Below are 21,713 nucleotides of genomic sequence, written 5' to 3'. Positions count from 1 at the left end.
AGATTCAATATTTGTTTGCACACTACTGCACCCACAGGATCCTGGGAGTTGAAGTTTCTGTTGAATATTTTTTAGTATTTGAAAGGAAAACACAAAAAATAATATGGAAACTAAAAGAAACAATGAAACAGATATTAGCATTGCCACAATATTAGTTAGACAGAGGCATATTCATGTTACAAAATAGAGGAATAGTGGCTAAGAGACTGCAGACTGTTACGGTATCGAAGTTGATGTGGAACTCTGAACATCAATGTTGCTGTTCCAGAATCAGCCAAATGTATGTCAATGCTCGTCTATGTAAGCAATGTGTTTCACATGACTCTATCTCTGCAACCCTCGAGTCATCCTGACTCTGCGCCAAAGGTTGAACTACGTGTCAGCAAGGCCAGCTAACTCTTAAAATCTCAGAAGTAGATATAGCTATTTCAGAAATCGTCCATCACCCTAAGGCTGTCTCTTTATTACTGGGAGATCATGGGTAACCCTTTTAGATTTTGAGCACAGGAAATGGTTTTCCTGGACCATGGCAAATACCATTTGTTTATTCTAGTCATATATAGCCTTTACCCTTTTTATCAATTGCAGAAATAAAAGAAATGCTTGCGTTTGTATACTAATTCTAGAAACTGAAACTAGAACCGAGCAGAAAACGCACAACTCAAAATGAGGAAGAGCTAGTTGTACATGGATTCCTACCCACTAATTAAATTCTGGTCTGGTATTCACTCCAAATTATTCCCAATCACCTGAGCCTATGTTCCAGTTTAGTTTTGGAAAGTCCTACAAGAGGGTTACTAAATGTTAGTGTCTGTGGATACCTGGTGAAATCTGCCTTATTTTTATACAGGAACTGTCAGATAGGGCCTGCTCTAGGCATTCTGTGCAGCTTCTTTTCGTGGGTCGGTATATCCCCTTTTCCTTGTTGGCTGCTCTCGAACTACGTTTGCCCAGACCTTCAACCATGTTTGAATTAGGCTTTTAAAATTCAGAGCAGACACTGGGTCAACATGAAAAACAAAACCTCTCCCAGTCACGCAGTCATGCAGTTAAGAGCAGTGGGGCCGGGTTGGGGGGAATTCGACGATTGACCAGAAGAGAAAATTAAATAAATAAACATTTTCCCTAGTCGTTGTCTGTCGAAATTCCCCTCTCCCGGCAGTACCGCCCCACAGATCTTACATGCACGGGCCGCGGCTGACCGCTCCTTCTCTGAAGTGCATATTCATTTGTCCCTCTGCTGTCTCCGGTAATGCTCTGAATTGGAGACCTGGGCTAAGTGAAGAAGCTGCCTTTCTTGCAAAATCTTTATAGAGGGCGGTTTGTTCTTCTGGCATCTAGAAACCGAGATACTGGTTGCAAGTTTCAATGGAAGAACCTTCTTTCCAGAAAACCATTTGTTAGGATGAAAATCATTATACTTTTCACAATCTTCTTCTTCAAGTTACACCTATCTTTTGTATGTCTGATGTAGGTCTAAACATGCCAAAAAGGCACTACATGCTTTGTAAAAATGTTATGTTTTATTATTCTTAATGCAGCCCCGTGAAATAATTTTGTTGTACTACACTGTCATTGGGCTCTATCAGTCTATCAATAACATGCTTCTCAACGTCGGCAGTTTTAGCATAGGGTATCCTATTTGGTTGGTGAGGTAACTGGCATGTTGGCTCAATCCCTTGTTCCTTTCCTCAATCTCCAGGCTGCACCGATATCCGATAGCTTTTTTAGATGCCAAAATGGCTACATATAGGGTAAACATTTTAGAGTTCAATTATTATTTGTCAGATTTGCTAAATGTAATGTATACCACAATTATGTCATAAATCAAATGTGGACTAACATACTCAAATCTGTTGTCAGATTTGACCTACCTTAAGTGATGATTGAGGCATAGGTTGCTCTTTGTGTAATCCAGCCACAGGGGCCTAAGAAGATGCATATTTTGCAATAGCCATTTTAAACCACCTTCACTACTCAGTTAAGAGAGCAATTTTCAATTCCCATATTGTCAGTTTTCCTGGAAGACATCCGTGCCTTCTCTTGAATGGATACCCTCGCAATTATCGAAAAGATGGAGTCTGAGTTGACCTGAATGTGCTGCCTGTTTATTTGCAACTGGATAGGACAAGTAATACTTGGCTCTTTTAATGAAGAGAGTTTTAGAAGACCCAGTGGTTCCACCTTAAAATAGTATTTGCTCAGACTATGTAAAAAGTTATGCTCGGATTTGAAGTAGAATGGCTGATTGGTGGACTGTGGATAATTTGTGAGAGGCATAAGGACAAGCTTCATGACCTGGAACACGGGGATATCTGAACTCACATCTGCTGAGCAAACAGATCTAGTAGATGTCTTCTTCACTTAGCTGTGTCCTGGGAAGTGTTAAAAAGGCCCACGTTTTAGAGGGAGGTGGTGACCAAAAAGAACCCAAAATCAAGAAGACAGGATGCTGAAAATCTTTTTTGAAAATGTTAGTGTTTGTGAGGGTTCAGCAGAGAAATTGTGAAAAATTCCATGCTGAATTGTATGCAGTTTGGTAGGAGGAATCATAAAAGCCTGTGTGGTGCCTCACTATAATTGTGTGCAAGGCCTGAGTACTGTGGGACCTACACTGAAGTGTGTGAAGTGTGTGAAGGTTGCTACAGCTTTAAAGGCTCTAACAGCCTTATTCATCAACGGGCCGTTTTGCGAGCCCCTAATAGCGATTCATAGCGAATCGCTATTAAGGACTCGCAAAACGGTATTCATGTAGAAATTGCTAAATAAATAGCGATTCCTACACATTCCTTATTTGCGAGTAGCAAATTACTAATCGCAAAAAGGAATAACTCCCCATTCATTCCTATGGGCCAAAAGGCCCATAGGAATGAATGGGGAGTATTCCTTATTTGCGATTAGCAATTAGCTAATCGCAAATAAGATAGCGATTTAAAGGGTGCCAGGAGTGTCCAAAGGACACCCTGTAGCACCCCTTAAATGCAAATTGAAACAGGTGTTGCGCACACACATGTCCAAAGGACATGTGTGTGTGCAACATGCAACTTAGAAAAATGCTTTTAAAAGCATTTTTCTAAGTTTTTGCTATTTACCGAGAGGTCTGACCTCTCGGTAAATAGCGGCCAAAAATTGCATTTTCGCAATTTTAAAATGCTTCATGAATTGCATTTAAGGAATCTCAAATAGAGATTCCTTAAATGTAATTCCTCGCAATTTAGCGAATTAGCAATTACCGATTTTTGCATTTGGGATGATGAATCCCAAATGCAAAAATTGCGCTCGCAAAGGGCCAGATTCTCAGAATCTGGCCCTTTGCGAGCGCAATTCGGCTTGATGAATCAGGCTGTTAGTTCTTTACTTCCGAAACACCACATTGTTTGGTTATGTTTTTACACAAAACACTTCACATAATTTCTCTAAGGATTGCCTTATCACTCTAGCCTAGCTCGTGAATATGAACCAAAGAATCGTAAATTAAATCTGTATGCAACTACAGAACGGACTATGTGATCTAGCCAAGTAAGCCCGATTCTTACTTCCTCATTATTTATTGAAGATAAAAATGGTTTCCAGTAGCCAATCAAGAATTTGCCCAGCTCACAGTAAAGGGGTTTGAGGAAGAACTGCATGATAATGGCTGTTTAACAAGATACAAAAGCATCTCACAAATCACAAAAGTGAAGCCCTGCACTCCGAGATACACAATGCAGCTCATTCTGCTCCTAGGCCAACTTCACAAGGAGCTATGTTGTAATTTGTATGTTGGAGTTTTTTATATGATCTGTTTGGAGACCATCCTTTAAAATTTGCCTCATCAATATCTTGGAGAACCTTAAAATAGCTGTAAACGCTGGCCCAAAAATACAAACATTGCAAAACAGACAGCCTCACCTACAGCCTGCCACACGAGGCATCTTCAAAGAGCAAAGGGCAAGGGTGAACTTGACCCACCTACCACTGTTCTGATGATACTGCAGGTCCCACACCTACAGAAATCTCCATCACTTTAAAAAATAACTTCCTATGCCACAATCTGATAATCAAGGAGACCATGTAGACTTGGGAGGAACTGTCCAGTGAGTGAGAGTGTCCATGCAGATGACTTTTAACTGTTTTCCACTATGGCAAGTCCTACGGGTAAATGGTATTACGCATGGAGAGTCTGGTTTTTGACACCAAGACCTAGCAATAGAATATCCTCTGAGAGGATACAGTGCAGTACATAGACTTACTAGAAACGACCCAGTGTGTCAGGATGAAGCTTGGGAGATAAGGTGAATTTAGAAAGGCCCAGGAGTATTCCCTGGATGATAATGGTGGTAGAGATGGAAATCAATAGTGCCTCACTCATTCACATGAGGTATTGGTCTTCTGTCCCAGTCTGCCGATGGATCAGAAAGAGACTGGGCAGTTTCAGGTTCACAAGAAGCTCAAAGACATGTTAGGCCAGCAGTGGCATGGCTGGTATTTTCAAATCCATCTTCAAAGCTAGCTCCAGAAAAGAAGTGGATACATAACATGATATGACAAAACATGTATTTGTAAACTGCATGTTAACCTCTTGTGGCATCTAGGTGCTGAATAATTGTTTATTGTTACTCAGTTCAATGGCACTCATTTTATTGACCTCATGAAGATGGAAAGCTGAATGGAGCCACTGGGATTTGAGGCTATGCCCATGGGCACATTAGTGTACCCACAGTGTACCCTAAATGTTCCTATATGTTCCTATATGTAGTGAAGCTTAGGCACTGTTAGTTATTCAAACTGAAAAACCAGTACCAGATCCTGGTCTGTTATTTGTCCTTACCGTTGCCTACCTGGGCCTCTGGCTGTGTCAAAAATGTGCATATCCAGTCACCATAAAGAGTGAAGCTCCAAATATGTATATATATGGAAGTCAGTCTTGGGACAAAGACATATACAGAACATATAGAAAGGTAAAACTGCATCAAGTTACAAGGCTTGGTCTCTTAAGAGCATGCACGCACTTTAATGCTCATTGTTTGTGGTAACCTACCTCAAAACACACACTATAGCTAAGAGAGCGATTATACTGGTAAGTTCCTTAGTTGAATTCTCTGTTACCGGAACATTAGAATAGTTGCTCAATAAGCAGAACTTTAGTACTCATCTGAAGTTACAACTTTGTAACAGAGCATTGGGTGAACAGGAAATAGCAGTGATGTCGCAAGGACAGTGACTGTTGAAAAGTGCCTTGCTTTTAAATTGGTTCACAGAACCCACAAACATGACACACCTTCAATCTTGCAAGGAGTTACTTCTGTACATCCTTCCTGGATCTTCCTACAGAATTTCTGTGACAAACACATCCAGTTCAGCATTATGCGAACTACAGGCATGATTTAGAACTTTGGGATTCTATTTGGGATTTGCTGATTTCTGGAGCAAGTCCTAAATTCTGAGTAAGGAATCTTCCGCTGGAGAGTCTCCACCAGATTTGCATTGAAAAAGAACAAAACCAGAGGATTTCCCCCTTAATACTTGTCTGACAGTTAGACCATAATCTGTTGAATAAACTCAGCCCTTAATTTGGCGTGGGGTTCCTGTGAAGAGATTGGGCGGAGGGGTCAAAATCGAACACAGGTCATGCCCAATAATGTGCCCTTTAGTACTTCCATTTCTCACCTCCTTTCAGCAAGTGGAAAATGGCTGTGGGGGAGTGCTGCTGGTTGGGGGTCCGCTGTGTGGGTCAGGGAGATTGTCACAGCAGGAGAAGGGGTTGATATAAGCCCTCCTGAAGAAACCCAAGGCTAACCCGAGCGACCTCAAGAACTTCCGGCCCATCTCCCTGCTTCCGTTCCCTGCGAAAGTCATGGAAAAGATCGTCAACACCCAGCTCACCCGCTACCTAGAAGACAACAGCATCCTGGACCCCTCCCAGTCAGGCTTCCGCTGCAACTACAGCACCGAGACTGCCCACATCGCCGCCACAGATGACATCTGAATCCTACTCGACAGCGGCGAGACAGCGGCCCTCATCCTCCTGGACCTCTCTGCTGCCTTTGACACCGTCTGCCACCACACACTGCGCACACGCCTCTACGATGCAGGGATCCGAGACAAGGCCCTGGACTGGACCACCTCCTTCCTCACCGACAGAACCCAGAGAGTCTGCCTCCCCCCGTTCCACTCCGGATCCACCACTACCATCTGCGGCGTCCCCCAGGGATCCTCACTCAGCCCGACTCTGTTCAATGTCTTCATGGCCCCCCTCGCTTGCATCGCCAGACTACACGACCTCAACATAATCTCCTACGCCGACGACACCCAGCTGATCCTCTCCCTCACCAAAGACCCCCTCACCGCCAAATCCAACCTACACCAGGGCATGAAGGCCGTCGCTGAATGGATGGAGGCAAGCGGACTCAACCTGAACACGGATAAGACGGAGGTCCTCATCTTCGGGCCCAATCCCTCAGCGTGGGATGACTCCTAGTGGCCAGCATCACTGGGAACCCCCCCAGCACCAACCAACCACGCACGCAACCTAGGGATCATCCTCGACTCCAAGCTCAGCATGACCAACCAAGTCAACGCAGTCTCCTCCTCCTGCTACCACACTCTCCACATGCACCGCAAGATCTACAGATGGATCCCGACGGACACACGGAAAACCATCACCCACGCCCCCGTCAGCAGCCGACTCGACTACGGAAACGCCCTCTACGCCGGAGCCCCGTCCAAACTCATCAACAGACTCCAAAGAATCCAGAACGCCTCCGCACGCCTGATCCTCAATGTCCCACGCCGAGACCACATCACCCTGCACCTGAGAGACCTGCACTGGCTCCCCGTCGACAAAAGAATCACATTCAAACTCATGATCCACGCACACAAGGCCCTCCACAACACTGGCCCAGCCTACCTCAACGACAGACTCTCCTTCTACGTACCCAACAGGAAACTCCGCTCCACCGACCTATCCCTGGCCGCCGTCCCGCGCATCCACAGAACCACTTCCGGGGGCAGATCCTTCTCCCACCGCGCCGCCAAGTCCTGGAACGCCCTCCCCCCTCCTCCTACGACAGACCGCAGTCCTCCCGCCATTCAGAAGACTGCTCAAGACCTGGCTCTTCGACCACTAGCTGCAGCTCTCCCCCCCCCAGCGCCTTGAGACCCTAGCGGGTAAGCAGTGCGCTTTACACATTCCCTGATTGATTGATTGATTGACATGTCCTGTGGTGCCAAAAGGTGGCTACCAGGACCAGGCTGTGCCTTTTCCTGTGGTGCCTGCCTGGAATCATTCGTGTTTTCACTGGATGGGGATTTACACCTGGTAAAACTGGATTCTTCAACATCCTGCGCATGCTACGCAAGATCTTCCGGTGGATCCCCACCGAGACCAGGAAGACGGTCACCCAGGCCCTCGTCACCAGCCGACTGGACAAAGGCAACTCCCTCTACGCCGGAACCACGGCCAAACTCCAGAAGAGACTCCAGCGGATCCAGAACGCCTCAGCAAGACCCATCCTGGACATCCCCCGACACAGCCACATCTCCGGACACCTGAGAGACCTGCACTGGCTCCCGATCAACAAGAGAATCACGTTCCGACTCCTCACCCACGTACACAAAGCCCTGCACAACCAAGGCCCAAGATACCTCAACAATCGCCTCAACTTCTACACTCCCACCCGCCAGCTTCGATCGACCAACCACGCCCTCGCCGCCATCCCCCGCATCCGAAGAGCCACCACAGGAGGAAGGTCCTTCTCCTACCTGGCCGCAAAGACATGGAACTCCCTCCCCACCCACCTCCGCCTCACCCAAGACCACTTCGCCTTCAGGAAGCAGCTCAAGTCCTGGCTGTTCGAGCAGAAGCGGACCCCCCCCTAAGCGCCTTGAGACCCTCTGGGTGAGTAGCACGCTATATAAATGCCTTGATTGATTGATTGGTGTTTCTGACCATGGAATTACCAGCCCACTTGTGGCTTCCTGGGGTTCTATGCATGGAGGGCCATCGCTCAAGGCTACTTGAAGCAGTATTCATGGAATGACACTCCTCCAAGCAACTAGTAAGGATGCCCTTATTTTTCTAATCATCAATTAATAATTTGGAGTCTCTTTATCTCCCACAAGCACTCTGATACGTCATTGGGGTTTAATGTGCTATCAAAAATTCATCATCATATTGATGCAGCGTAAGACTTACCAGCTTGGATTACTCATAAACCCCATACTCACCTTGGCCCTTAAACACTCATACATAGGCTGATAATGACCGCTGGCAATCGGGATTAATTTAACCATATAATGTATTCACTTTATACCATAATTTACCAAACTTCATCCCCTAATTTCTAAACTTCCTCTAGTCAATTGGATCAGGTTGTACCAGAATAGGTAGAAATTATATTTACTTTTATTTGAATAATCACTGACTCGGGAAAGTTTTAAAACCTTTATCTATGCTTAAATTTTGTGAGTCAAATACCAATACATGTCAAACACCAACTTCATGTAGAGTAAGATCAAGTAAAATACATGTAAAATCTAATACTGTTGGTACCTGGGAAGGGTGGAAAAGGAAAAACAGTACAAGGACATAGCACACAGATTTATATGTACCTAGAATGGTGTGAAGATCAACCCCTGGCCAAGGGCTGGGAAAGGGACTCCCGAATAGTCAGGAGCCAACAGTTCAGGACAGGTTCAGGACAGGACAGGTGACCTCTTCTAAGTGCAACGCCAGCGTCGCACCCCTCTCTGGTACTATTCCCCCCAATTCTTCTCCCTTCCAGATGGATCGATTCTTCTCCTTCCGCAATCTTTCTGACTCTCCCCTTCGATTCTTCTGCCAGAGTGCTCAAACAACGTCTCTGACCTCCGTGGCATCTGTCATCTGCTGCTTCAATGATGGGCCGGTGACCGGTCTGTGACAAGACTGACAAGTCGGTGACAATCTAACTGGCTAAGCCTACCTTAGTTATACTGCATGTACCACCCCACAATGTTTCAATATTCGTGTATTTCCAACTTCTGATTGGACAATGGGATGGAGAGAGGTCTTCACACCATACTAATGTAATGTCGTTTTCTTGGGTTTTATTGTTCTATGTTCCCTCACCTTAATTTCAATTTCCCATGCTTTAATTCCATCCGCATTTCATATAATTTCACCTAAATTGTACATAACATTTGTTTCAGTCTCTTCCTCTTTTCGGGTCAAGAGGTGATGTCCCCAGGCGCGTCTTATGCTTCATACTGTATTTGGCAAGCTTTCAATGTCATGGCTCACAGTCTGACATGATTCAATGTGCACGGGCATTGAATCCTGTCCGACTGCGAGCCATGTCATTGAAAGCATAATTTCCAAGATGGAGATTTCAGACACCCTCCAGGCCCAAATACAAACTAATAATAAAGTCAAAGAAAAACACATTACAATACGAAAATAAATGAATGCACTGTATAGCACTTATTCCTACTCTATTCCCTTTATTATATTTTAACTATAGCATTAGCAGTTTAGTAAACCAAGCAAGATTTAGTTTTTGCACAGCATGTGCATTAGCATGTGAGAGTCAAGCGGCCATCTTAAGTACTACTGCGCAGCTGCAAAGAATTCCCACCAAGCGAAAGACGTCATACTATGTAGATGCAGTAGATGCATGCGCAGAAGTTTCCCGCGTTTTTGGCAGCCATTTTTAGTAACTCGGGTTACTGATTAGTAAAGCACATTTAAAAGCTTCCCCTAGATGAAAAGTATGTTGTGTAATGTATTTATCAGTATTCACAAAACATGTTGCTTACATTATTACATGTTATTCGAGAGGATTGAATCCGAGCAAGTTTCTTTTCGTACGAAACCTTGCTCCATCAGTATGCATAACATAAACGCTTGTTTTTTGGAATATGTATTTCCACATTTTAACATTTCATTATTATTGTTTAAAACCATTATTTTTTTTCCAGTTATGCAAAGGGGGAGCTAGACATTTCTTACATTACTTCTAGAATCATTGGTAAGTCTTTTGCTTCTTTATTTTTAACAAGTCTTTCACTTCTTTATTTTTAAAATGAATATAACTATAAAATAACTTCACAAGAGTACAATTATACTGACACATGTAATTGTTTCATGTGATTTGTAATTCCGCCAATATTTTTTCCCCTTCTGGTTTTTCACTTTATTTTTCACTGTTTCATTTTTCATATAGTTATGTCATATCCTGCAGAAGGCGTAGAACTAGGATTCCGGAATCATATAGAAGATGTTCGGTCATTTTTAGATTCAAGACATCTCGATCACTATACTGTGTTCAATTTGTCCCAGAGGTCATATCGCAGTGCCAAGTTCCATAACCGGGTAAGTGGTTGGATTTACATTATTAATTAAATCACAAACCATGATTTTATTGGAAAAACAATCTAACATCTTACTTGTTTCAAAGTTCTTTATTGAAAATTTGGGTGGCCTTGGCACACAAAAAGTGGTAGAAAGCACTTATTACATTGCCAACATTGGTGATTGGCAGAGATTGTGCCAAAGGGAAATTTCAGAAGACTTAATTCTTTGTTCCTCATCAGCGCTTGGAAGACAGACGTGACTAGATTTAAATGGGCCGTACCACCGGCCTAATTCAGTCCTGGTCCCTGTGTCCTGAGACAGGGAATTGTCATTACAGGGATTGCAAAAATAGAGAAAGCAGCTGACAAAGGCAAACAAGCATTTAACTAGCCTACACTGATGTGCTGTATGCCTTGGGCCTCGGCATATCAGAACGCAAATGTGACCATGCAGAATATATGTGCAGAAACGTGAAAATGTGGATTCTTCCTTGTGATTGTCAGTACTCTAATGATTGTACTAAAACTACTTTTATTCATTGCTTATTTGTGCCACTGGCTGCAGGAGGTGGGCTCTAGCACTCATTTTTGGAGACATCACACAACAAAGCAAAAGAGACAAACTAGGTCGGGACCATTCTCCCATTCATAGAAGACCCTAGATCCCATGGTATTTCATTTGGTCAATAGAGTTCCCAGATATGTCAATATCCCTGTTAAACTCTGGGAGTCAATTATAAAATGTAAAAGGTATGGTGTCACCCCCCCCTGGTGTCATGCCTCATCACTGGCCATCCTTGCTTGCCAGAGAATATTCTAGTGGTGATCCGTCTGACCTGCGAGTATCCAGTGAGTGCATATGGATGAACGGTTGTGATCCAGAAACAATGACAATCAAAATCTCGGTGACCTCCTATAGGGAACCATCTTTAATTATTCAGGAGGAGACAAGATGATTATAAGAAAAGGCAATGTTTAGGAGTTATTATTACTCCTGCGGCTATGGGTCGACATATTTCAGCCTATGGCCTCGTCTGGGGTCCTTAGTTTTCTTCAGATCCATAATCTCTATCTACTTATTATATACCAACTTGACATGCAACAGGCATGCACACAAAACACTCAATGGTAATTTTTTTCCTGTTCTTTTAGATGTAAAGGTGCTTCATCAGTGTGTCTTTTTGGAGGTTCTGTAGCAACATACAAACAACAAAAAAGTAAATAAAATGATAGCACATGGAAAGGTGCACCAGCAAATAGTAAAAGTCCAATAAATTTACAATGTATATATTTCAAATATGTTCTTTATTGTGATTCTTCTGTGATCAAATTATATGAAATCCAGCCAACGCGCTACGTTCCACCTACTTCTGGAACTTCATCTGGACTTAAAGTAATAGCATGCAAATGCATTCATAGATTGTGTATCAAAATAGAAATGGTTCGTCCAAAAAATAATAGTCAATCCTAGTAAGATTTAGGTAAAGTTGATATAACACAGCTTGCACCAATAGGATTATATAAGTCATTGCTCGAAACCGTGATAAGTATCCCTTCCTCTCACAAGTACTGAATAAGCAGAGTAATAAAAGTAAAAAAAAATGACACACAGAAACTGACACAAAATAAACTTCAAGGAGACAGTGCCTCCAGAAGTAAGATTATTTTCAGCCAGATGTAAAAAAATTCATGCTACATGAGTGAATAAGCTAATTGCATTCCACTGTAGATTCATAAAGCACTCGGTGAGGAAAAATGTGGATGAGCAGTCCAGGATTTACTGCACAAAGTGCGCAAAATATATGGGGAGTGACCACATGCAGACATGTATGGTTTATCACACACCGTTTGTTCATGTACTCTCAACTAAACAAGGGAAAACCTCATGGAAGAGGAGAACGAGGGTGGACTTGTAGTCACACACTGAAACTGGAGAGAAGGTCCAAATATTACAAACACGCCTGCACAAAGAATGGTGGAAGTGACCATGTTAAAGCAAACTCTGTATTTACTCACGTCTTCATAGGTTGCACCCTGCTTCAGCACCTAATTGGTCATCAGTCCCCTACCGGCGATGTGAGAGCTCAGGAGACGTCGGTATACGAGGAGCACAAGCCGTTGGTGATTACATTTGCTTGCAATCGATCACGTGATTGACGTAACATGGGTGTGCACAGTCACTTGAAACACGGGACTCATGGGAGTTGGAGTCCCGCATATAATTTCCTTAGACCACCCAAATAAAAAAGAGATTGGTGTCATTTGTGCCTGGTCACGTGATACATGGGACTCATGGGAGTTGAGTACTGCATGTCTGTTCCTAGTCCATTTTGATAATGAAAGATAGGTGTTACTCATGTGTTTCTGTGTTGTCTGCCGAGTTATTTAGACTATTTCTATTTAGACAATCTAAAGAAGGACGGACTATTGGGTCTGTGTGCTTGCAACTAGTTCCATATTACAAGAAACAGTGGTCCCTGAAATTGGGCTATATTCATTGCACATATATTTTCCCTATCAGTTCTATACTTTAGCCAATATGCAGCCGGACAAAGGCGATTTTAATATGCAGAATAGTTACATTAGTACACAAATGTGAGTCAAATAACAGTGGGATACAAGCCTGTATCCATGAACCCACATATCAGACAAACAAAGTAGAAAGGCCCAGGCAGTTTGTGGTTGTTTCCAAAAGGTAATGCACGTGGACGGAATCGGTGCCCTCTCAATGGAATAAAGGATTCAATCAAGGAGAGATACTGAGTGGGCGGAATCGGTGCCTTCACACTGGAGGACACGGAGGAACATGGAAGTCAGATTTGGCAGCCTAATTTAGAGCGCCATGTTATATGGGTCCAAGTTCAGCGGGAATTGCTAAGTGGGCCTGGTGTGTAGCTCGTTGTGCCTAAATGATCTAGTTCCATGTTATAAACATAATGAGTTGGATGCTAATAATTGGCATCCCCAATGGACAGTAATTGAATAATTTACTGCGCATGTAGAGGCTTGTGGTGTTTCCTTCCCCTTTTAACTGCTAGATTAGAAACATAATTTATCCATATGACAAACTATAATCCAATATGTATAATGATTCACCTGGCAATCATAGGAAAAGTGTGTTTGTGTTATTTGCAGCCAAGGAATATCATTGTTGGGTCCCTCTATGCGTGTCCTTAGGCAATATACCCGATGTTGCTCCGAGTTGAGCACCATTTGTAGCATATTATCACTATGGGATGGATATGCCTTCTCCAGCAATACCCACTTGCTCTCATCTTCACTGTGTCTGGTCTCCAGAAAGTGTGTCATTGTTTTTTTGTAGCACCGTTCATACACCTGATGTTACTACTAATCATTAATTCTGATACAGAGTTTACGTGAAGTCACACCCGCATACGTAAGGTCACATGGTCAGATATTCATGTACACCATATTCTCTGTGTTACGGTTAGTATGGGATTTAATGATCCAATGGCAGCCTGTCACAATGTCAATTTCCTTGTATATTTTGGTGAATTTAGAAACTGATCATCTCCCGCAGGGGTAAAGACCAGTAACTGGGGGGAGACCCCTTAGTGTCTTGGCTGGGATGGGACATTTTGTTGCATAGCTTAGTGTGGACTAAGTGGTACGTAATGCTTGTGATCTTTCTAAAGGAGAATAAAGGAGGGTCCCATTCATAAACTCTGTTACATAGGATTCTCCTGTTCTTTAGAATTATCTTTTTGACTTTATTGGAGAAAGTAGAAAAGTAGTTACCCTTGCAAGTCTGTTCATTGTAGGTTTTAGAACGGTTTCCATTAGTGAATCCATTCTGGTACTACATGCGTGTTTTCATGCTTTTTAAAGGATTCTTTGGGGGTATAGTATATTTGCAGGTTTGTTAGAAGTGTGGCTCAATGGTTAGAGCGGCAGACCCGGATGCAGAGGTCTGGCCCGGGACCAGGGTTCAAGTCCCGCCTTGGCGGGTCTTGGGCTCAATTTCCTCGGACCTGATAATTCTCGCCTCAGTGCCTATTCTAATCATGGGTCCCACTCTGCAACTCTGGGCAATAGCTTGCTTAATCTCCACAACGGCCCCAACAGCGCTGGGATTCCTGGCTTCACCTTCGGGGTGCCCAGGAGTGGACATTTCACAGGGGAAAGCCAGGAAGGGTTCCACAGCGGTATGCGTACAGCGCCAGGAAAACCCGGTTGGTGTATAAGTGCGCTTTACAAATACAAATTTATTTCATTTCATTTCATTAGTTAAGGCCTCCACCTGATTATTAAAGGTTGACAGTTCCAAGCATTTGCGTCTGTTTCATAGATAGTGTGCAAATGGGAGGTTTGCTCTTAAACCCTGCATACGTAAACTGTCAAAATGTAATAGATCATTCTTATCTGTTGGTTTTTCATATACTTTGGTGAAGAACTGGTTGTCTCATTTTAACAGTGAGATCAAGGAATGTGACTTTATTACATCCAATAGTATGAGTGAATCTAAGGATGGGATCAATGGTATTTACCCATGTAGTGAATTCAATGGCATAGGTTTCATTTCACTTCCAAATGATGAGGAGATTGTCTGTATATGTGCCAAATTATTATTTAGTCTTTGAATAGATTAGTAGGGTAATAAATATAGCCGCTCAAACTTGGTGTAGATATAGGCAGATTAACAAAAACAAAAAAATTGTTCCAAAGGCGCCCTCCTAATTCTTTTTTAAATTCTCAATAAGTAAAGCGACTTGACTGACTAAACCATGTTTTGCATGCTACATAGTTTTACTTTTAACACAATTTCCACCTCTAAGCGTGTTCCTGTCTATTCTCTGCATAAGCACACTTCCCCAACATTCTTTGAAAGAAAGTCTCAAACAAAAACTACTTACAACCACAGGTAAAAAGAAATAAGTGCGGCTTCTCAACAGAAACAAATCCGTATTCAAAAAATACTAAAAATAAAATTAATTCGAACTCTCATGCTTGAATTTACAGTCAAGTGACTAATATGCAGGTGCAGCTTCGGCAAGTGCATTTCCAGATAGAAGGTACTAAGGTGATCAGGGCCATACTGGGAACAGAAAACGACCCTGGCAAACTGCTCAGCTGGTCCCCCCTGGGGTGAGGGGGGAGTGCAGCTGAGCAGATTGCGAGGGCCGGTTTCGGCTGATTTTGTTACAGGGGGCCAAAATTGCCGACCCCGGTAACAAAAACGACTCCCCAGTGGCCCAAAACCGGCCCCACCCTAGTGGCCTGCCGGGGAAGCGCCCGGGGCCCGCTATGGCCAGTCTGGCCCTGGAGGTGTGGGTACAATATATTCTATTCATATTAGTCACTGGACTGTAAATTGAAGAATGTTCTATTTCATGGAGAACCTGGCTTGGCAGTTTAGGCTGGACTGTTCCCATGAGGAACAGGGACAAGACTGATTTACATATGACTGCGTCCAAACTGAGGTGATGTGGTGATCAGAAGAACGATGGGTTGGAGTGCTACCCTGTATTGCAAGCAGCCTCTCATCGCCATTTGTGTGTTTCATGTACCACTCTAAGTGACATGGGTATGCCCAGGTGTGGGTCCCATCCTCACTCTGTCACTGAAACCAAGTTGTACCCAGCTGATGAGCCCATAACAAGGGCAAAACCAGTCCTGGGTTGCTTGTGTTCATTGAGGACCTGAACCTGGCTTGGCAATTCGGGCTAGACGGTTCCCATGAAGAACAGGGGAAGACTGATTTGCATATGGCTGGGTCCAAACTGAGGTTGCTTGAAGAGCAAAAGACCAGTGGGTTAGAGTGGTTCCCCAAGTTAATGCCAGTGGTTAGACTTATTGCAAGCAGCCTCCCATCACCTTTTGTGTGTTTCATGTTCCATCTCTTATACATGTACCGCCCTAAGTGGCATATATATTTCCAGATGTCGGTCACATGCTCACAGTGGCACTGGAACCAAGCTTTACCCGGCTGATGAGCCCATAACTAGAGAGAAACCGGTCCTGGGTTGCTTGTGTTCCAGTTCAGGGTGGACCTGGTTTGGCAGTTCAGGCTGGACTGTTACAAAGAGAAACCGGGTCAAAGGGATTTTCGTATGGCCAGATCCAAACTGAGGTGGTGTGGTGAGCAAAAGAACGATGGATTGGAGTGCTATCCTGCGGCTATTGCCAGTGGGTAGACTTATTGCAAGCAGCTTCCGATCACATTCGTGTGTTTCATATTCCATCTCTTATACATACATGATTAGCTAATTCGGTTTCTAACATCGATGTGCTGACTAGTAACCTAATTCAATTGCTAAATTCCACATAACATCCTCTTCTAAAAGCATCAATTCTAAAAGTAGGACACACATAAATTCATATTTAAATAATTAGATGTGGCATGGCTGTCATGTTGCTACTATATAAGAAGCCAGAAGCAGAGAGGTGTATGCATTTTATTTATAATTGGTCTTGATCTAAGTGTGTCTGCCTTGAGAACATTAAAATGTTGGTTTGACTTTGCATGGTTTAAAATTGCCGTCATTAACCTATATTTACTTAATGAATACAGCTCTTTTTTGTTTCTGTTACTTGAACTGGCAGTAAAAAGAATACTTAACTCCTATTCATGTATTTGAGACAAAATAGTTTGATTCTGTCAGGGGTGTGGAATTTTATGAAATATGTACTTGTCCATGGGACAAGTAGCTTCATAAATCTACATGTCCTGTAACAAAATCCACTTGTCCCTTTGGTGCCATATAGTGTGCCGTCAAATAATGGCTGCAATCCCTTTATAGAAGAGCTCTGATTATAGCCTCTCAGGTTATGTAAGGCTATTATTATGGAAGGATTTGAATTTTTTAGTTTTTCACCAGCTCTTCTCTAATCTTTTCCCATACTGAGAAAGGTCGGCAATTTACCCCCGACAATGGCAGAAATAAAGTTTCTTCCATGGCTGGGAAAAATGTGGTTGGAGAAAAAGTGAACTTGTAAACAGTCAACAGATTTCCGCTGGGGCATATTCATATTTGCTCATGCTAAGATGCAATTCACAAATATTTTCTAGTACTACGGTTTCCTGGCCTACTTAAGGAAATTCATGTGAATTCATGAAAAACATAAATCTGCATTAATACAAAGACCTATATCATGGGTGCACTTTTGTGACTTTAACATTTGAGCCCCAAATTAAATCTGAGTTAACCAAGACCTTGTGTTTTTATTAAAATGCTATCTCTTTCTATCTGTGAGCTGGCTTCATTGTGTGTCACAGCATTCTGCTCTTTTCCAAAGTAGTTTTGTTCAGTGCCAGGAATTTCTATGGCAATATGGCTTTATGAGACCAAATACTAGCGGTCTAGTAAGAACATGCTGGCATACAGCACCACACCTACCTGATAATCCCAAGGTAGAGAAATGAGCATAATGTAGGCCAAGTAAGTAACCAGAAAATTAAAATACCCACCACGTTGATCCAAAGTTCTTATGACACCAAGCAAGCAAAAAAAGTCCTTGGAATCCTCGCCAGAATAGCTCTCTTGTCTCTTCCATCTAAGCATCTATCCATTCATCCTTTCACCCACTGATATCTAGCATTTCACCTTTACATTGGCACCCATTCATTCTTTTATCCATTAGCCTTTCATCAATCTGTTCGTCCGTCAGTCCATCCGCTCATCCATTTCCAAACCTACCCATCAATCTCCAAACCTATCCATTTCAACCATCCATCCATCCTTTTGCTCATCCATACACCCTCCCTTTCACTCATCTATCCACCTTCCCGTTCACTCATCCTTCCACCCATCCTTCGACCCATCCATCAATCCATCCTTCCACTCATCCATCCATTTATCCTTTACACTCATCCATCCTTTCGCTCTCTAATCCTTACAACCTGTAACCCATCCACCATCTCCGTCACTCAACCATTCCGGTCACTCATTCATCTATCCATCCATCTAGCCAGCCACACTTTCACTCCCTCATCCTTTCACCCACACATCCATTCATCGTTTCACATTAATTACGAATTTTTGTCTGCTGAGCTGCAGACAGAAGAGGCCCATCAAGAGCTCCACCTCTACTGTAGCTGCTAAAGTGGGGCATTCACGAAGCCCCTGTTCAAACCTATCTTGCCATCTCCAAACCTATCGATCCAACTGATCCATCCCGCCTTCCTTTCACTCATTCATCCTTTTTCTCATCCATCCATCCATCCACTCCACACATCCTCCTCTTCACTCCTATTCATCCATCCTTTCACCCATCCATCCCTTCACTCATCCTTCCCTTCACTCATCCATCCATCCACCCAGCCATCCTCCTTTTCACTCATCTATCCACCTACCTTTCACTTCCTCCATTTATGCTTTCGCTCGTCCATCCACCCTTTCACCCGTCCATCTTCCATTTGCCTCATATATCCATCCACCCTTTCACTAATCCCTCCATCCACCTTAACACTCAACTGTCCATCCATCAACCCTTCCACCCAGACACCCACCCATCCATCCCCGCCCACTCAGCCATCTATCCACACCCACTCAACCATCTATTCATCTACTCTCACCCATTAATCCACCCTTTCAATAAGCTGTCTATCCTTTCACTCATCAATCCACTTTCAACCTATCCATCCACTCACACCCATCCCTTCATTCACCCTTGCACTTATCCTACCATTCTTTCAAACATCCATCCTTACATCCATCCCCTCATCCATCCATGTATCTTCCCTTTCACTCCACTCATTCATCCACCTATCCATCCAGCCTTTCACTCATTCATCCATGCATCTATCCATTCACCCTTTCACTCATTAATGTATGCATCTATCATCCACTCTTGCACGTATTCATCCATGCATCTATACTTCCACCCTTTCACTTATTCATACATGCATTTATCCATCCACTATTTCATCCATGCACCTATCCATCCACCCTTTCACTCCACTCATTCATCCAACTATCCATCCAGCCTTTCACTCCACTCATTCATCCAACTATCCATCCAGCCTTTCACTCACTCATTCATGCATCTATCCATTCACCCTTTCACTCATTAATTTATGCATCTATCATCCACTCTTGCACGTGTTCATCCATGCATTTATACATCCACCCATTCACTTATTCACACATGCATCTATCCATTCACCCTTTCACTCATTAATGTATGCATCTATCATCCACTCTTGCACGTATTCATCCATGCATTTATATATCCACCCGTTCACTTATTCATACATGCATCTATCCATCCACCCTTTCACTATTCATCCATGCATCTATTCATCCACCCATTCACTCACTCTCCCACCCACCCTTTCAAGTCCATTATGGGCCTTTGTCTGCGGACCTGCAGACTGAAGAGGCCCATCAAAAACTCTACAGCTGCTGTAGTTGCTACAGCGGTGTGTTCACAATGCCCCTGGTGCAGGCACAAAGTGAGATGAGAGGCCTAGTGCAAGAACAGAATTGGGGGTGGCCTTAGGCCTGGATGAAAGCCCATGGGGAAACTAATGAGCTTTAATGTAAGCCCTCGATGAAGTAAGATATGAGAGGCCAAGGGGAACGGGTCAGGGATGTCAGAGTGTGCAGGTTCAGGCACCACGTGTAACCTAAGGTGTACATGAAACGCAAAGTGCCAAGGAGGGGGTGCATGAGAAGGGAAAGCAAATCGAGTTGAAGATGAGCAGGGATATTGGAGCCCTATGAGGCCCAGGAGTGGAGCAGAGAATACAAGGCAGGGGTCATACAGTTCAAGTCAGAGCAAGGGGCCAAGAGGCACAAAAAGCAGCCTCTTACATGCCATTGCTGCGAGTGTATTGGAGTTGCAGAAGCTGGATGTGTGTCTCATGCTTGAAGAAAATAAAAGGACCAGGGGAGGGCTGGAAGCCACAGAGCTCTATCATTTTGTGGTTCTGCTCTGGGAAAATTAAAGTGCAGGCCCCAGCTTTTGCATTGACCCTTTCACTGCCAATAAACTGCTCAGAGCAACTTATTAACTGGCTGTGACCTACAGGGTTGAACAGCTGTCTATCTTATTACTATAAAACTGTCTACTTGTCCTTTGGACAAAATGCAAATTAAAACCTCTTGCCCTCCTAAGAAATCTAGATGTCTCGGGCGTCGGGAGATAGGAATTCCCCACCCCTGTTCTGTTGAGAAGCATTTTGTGTGTTTTTAGCTCGCTCTGTGAGACCTCTTGTGATCAAGGAGATTTCAGAAGGGGACTTGAAGCCTCGCTCCTCAATTTCATTGGCTGGCGTCATCGTTTGTGTAAAACTCTGGCCTCCAATTGGAACTGAGCCTTTTTGGTTGCTGCCCTTTCCCCTTTTCGTCCGACCCTTCCGGACTGGTTCGTCTGCTTCACAGCTTTTGTGAAGCAATTTTTTATTTTTATAGGGGCCATCTGTTTCTAATTAGGTCATCGCTTGATATATAATTGTGCTGCACTAACAGTAGTGTTGGAGCGCTTTAAATTTGAACAGAGCAGATGCACCACGTGCCAAACTGGGAGCTATTATTTAAAATGAAAGGGGGAGTCCAGGAATAGGACACAAATTGTCTAAAACTAAACGGGGACAAAAGTGAGGTCATGATCCTAGGAGGGGACAATAAAATATGGTCCCATGCATGGTGGCCAAGAGAACTAGGAGGATGTCCAGAACCAACAGAAAAGGTAAAAAATCTGGGAATTACCATAGACACTAACCTCTCTTTTGACGCCCAAGCTAATAAACTGGCATCATCATTGTGGTACATTCTAAAAATGATTAAGAAAATCCTACCTTACCTACCACATGACTCACGAAAGACAGTGGTGACAGCATTAGCGTTATCCAGACTGGACTACGGGAACGGCCTATATGCTGGAGCCAGGAAGAAAATCCTAATCAAACTCCAACGTCTGCAGAATGCAGCAGCCAGGCTGATACTAGGGATACCAAAATTTGAAACAATCAGCCATAAACTTAGAGATCTACACTGGCTACCAATCGAAAAGAGGATACAATTCAAAACACTGTGCTTAGCATATAAAGCAATCAATGGACTTGGATCCCAATTTCTAAAAACCCATTTAAAACTATATGAGCCAAATAGACCTCTCAGATCTGGCCAAAAGAAAACAATCGCGGTACCAAGATTCAAGAGAGCAAACTGGGGAGGAAGAAGCTTCCTGGTACACACAGCAAGAATCTGGAACCAACTACCGCTCGATATAAAAACCAGTCCATCACTGAAAGCATTCAGAAAGCAAGTTAAAACGTGGCTTTTCTCAGTATATCCCTAAATCAACATCGTCAAGAGTCAGAGCTGAGTCTTAGCGCCAAGACGCCTATGGGCATTCGCGCGCTCTACAAATGCACAAATCAATCAAATCAATCAATCAATCAATCAATCAAATCAATTCTTGCTTCAGAAATC

The 21,713-nt window shown here is 43.4% G+C and overlaps 1 protein-coding gene across 6 annotated transcripts in view; it reads left to right on the top strand.

Annotated features, from left to right (window-relative positions):
* The window catches only part of DNAJC6 (DnaJ heat shock protein family (Hsp40) member C6), a 417,360-nt gene that overhangs the window by 208,191 nt on the left and 187,456 nt on the right, over positions 1-21,713 (top strand). For all 6 annotated transcript variants that reach the window (XM_078669025.1, XM_078669033.1, XM_078669042.1 and 3 more), the window contains 2 exons: positions 9,940-9,989; positions 10,185-10,333. In XM_078669025.1, coding sequence (XP_078525151.1) covers positions 9,940-9,989; positions 10,185-10,333 — 199 coding nt within the window. The remainder of the gene's footprint in view (positions 1-9,939; positions 9,990-10,184; positions 10,334-21,713) is intronic.

Source organism: Lissotriton helveticus, chromosome 1_2 (assembly GCF_964261635.1).
Source record: "Lissotriton helveticus chromosome 1_2, aLisHel1.1, whole genome shotgun sequence".
NCBI classification, from domain to species: Eukaryota; Metazoa; Chordata; class Amphibia; order Caudata; family Salamandridae; genus Lissotriton; species Lissotriton helveticus.
The sequence above is the reverse complement of the archived record's forward strand: the minus strand, read 5'-3'. Positions and strand labels throughout refer to the sequence as shown.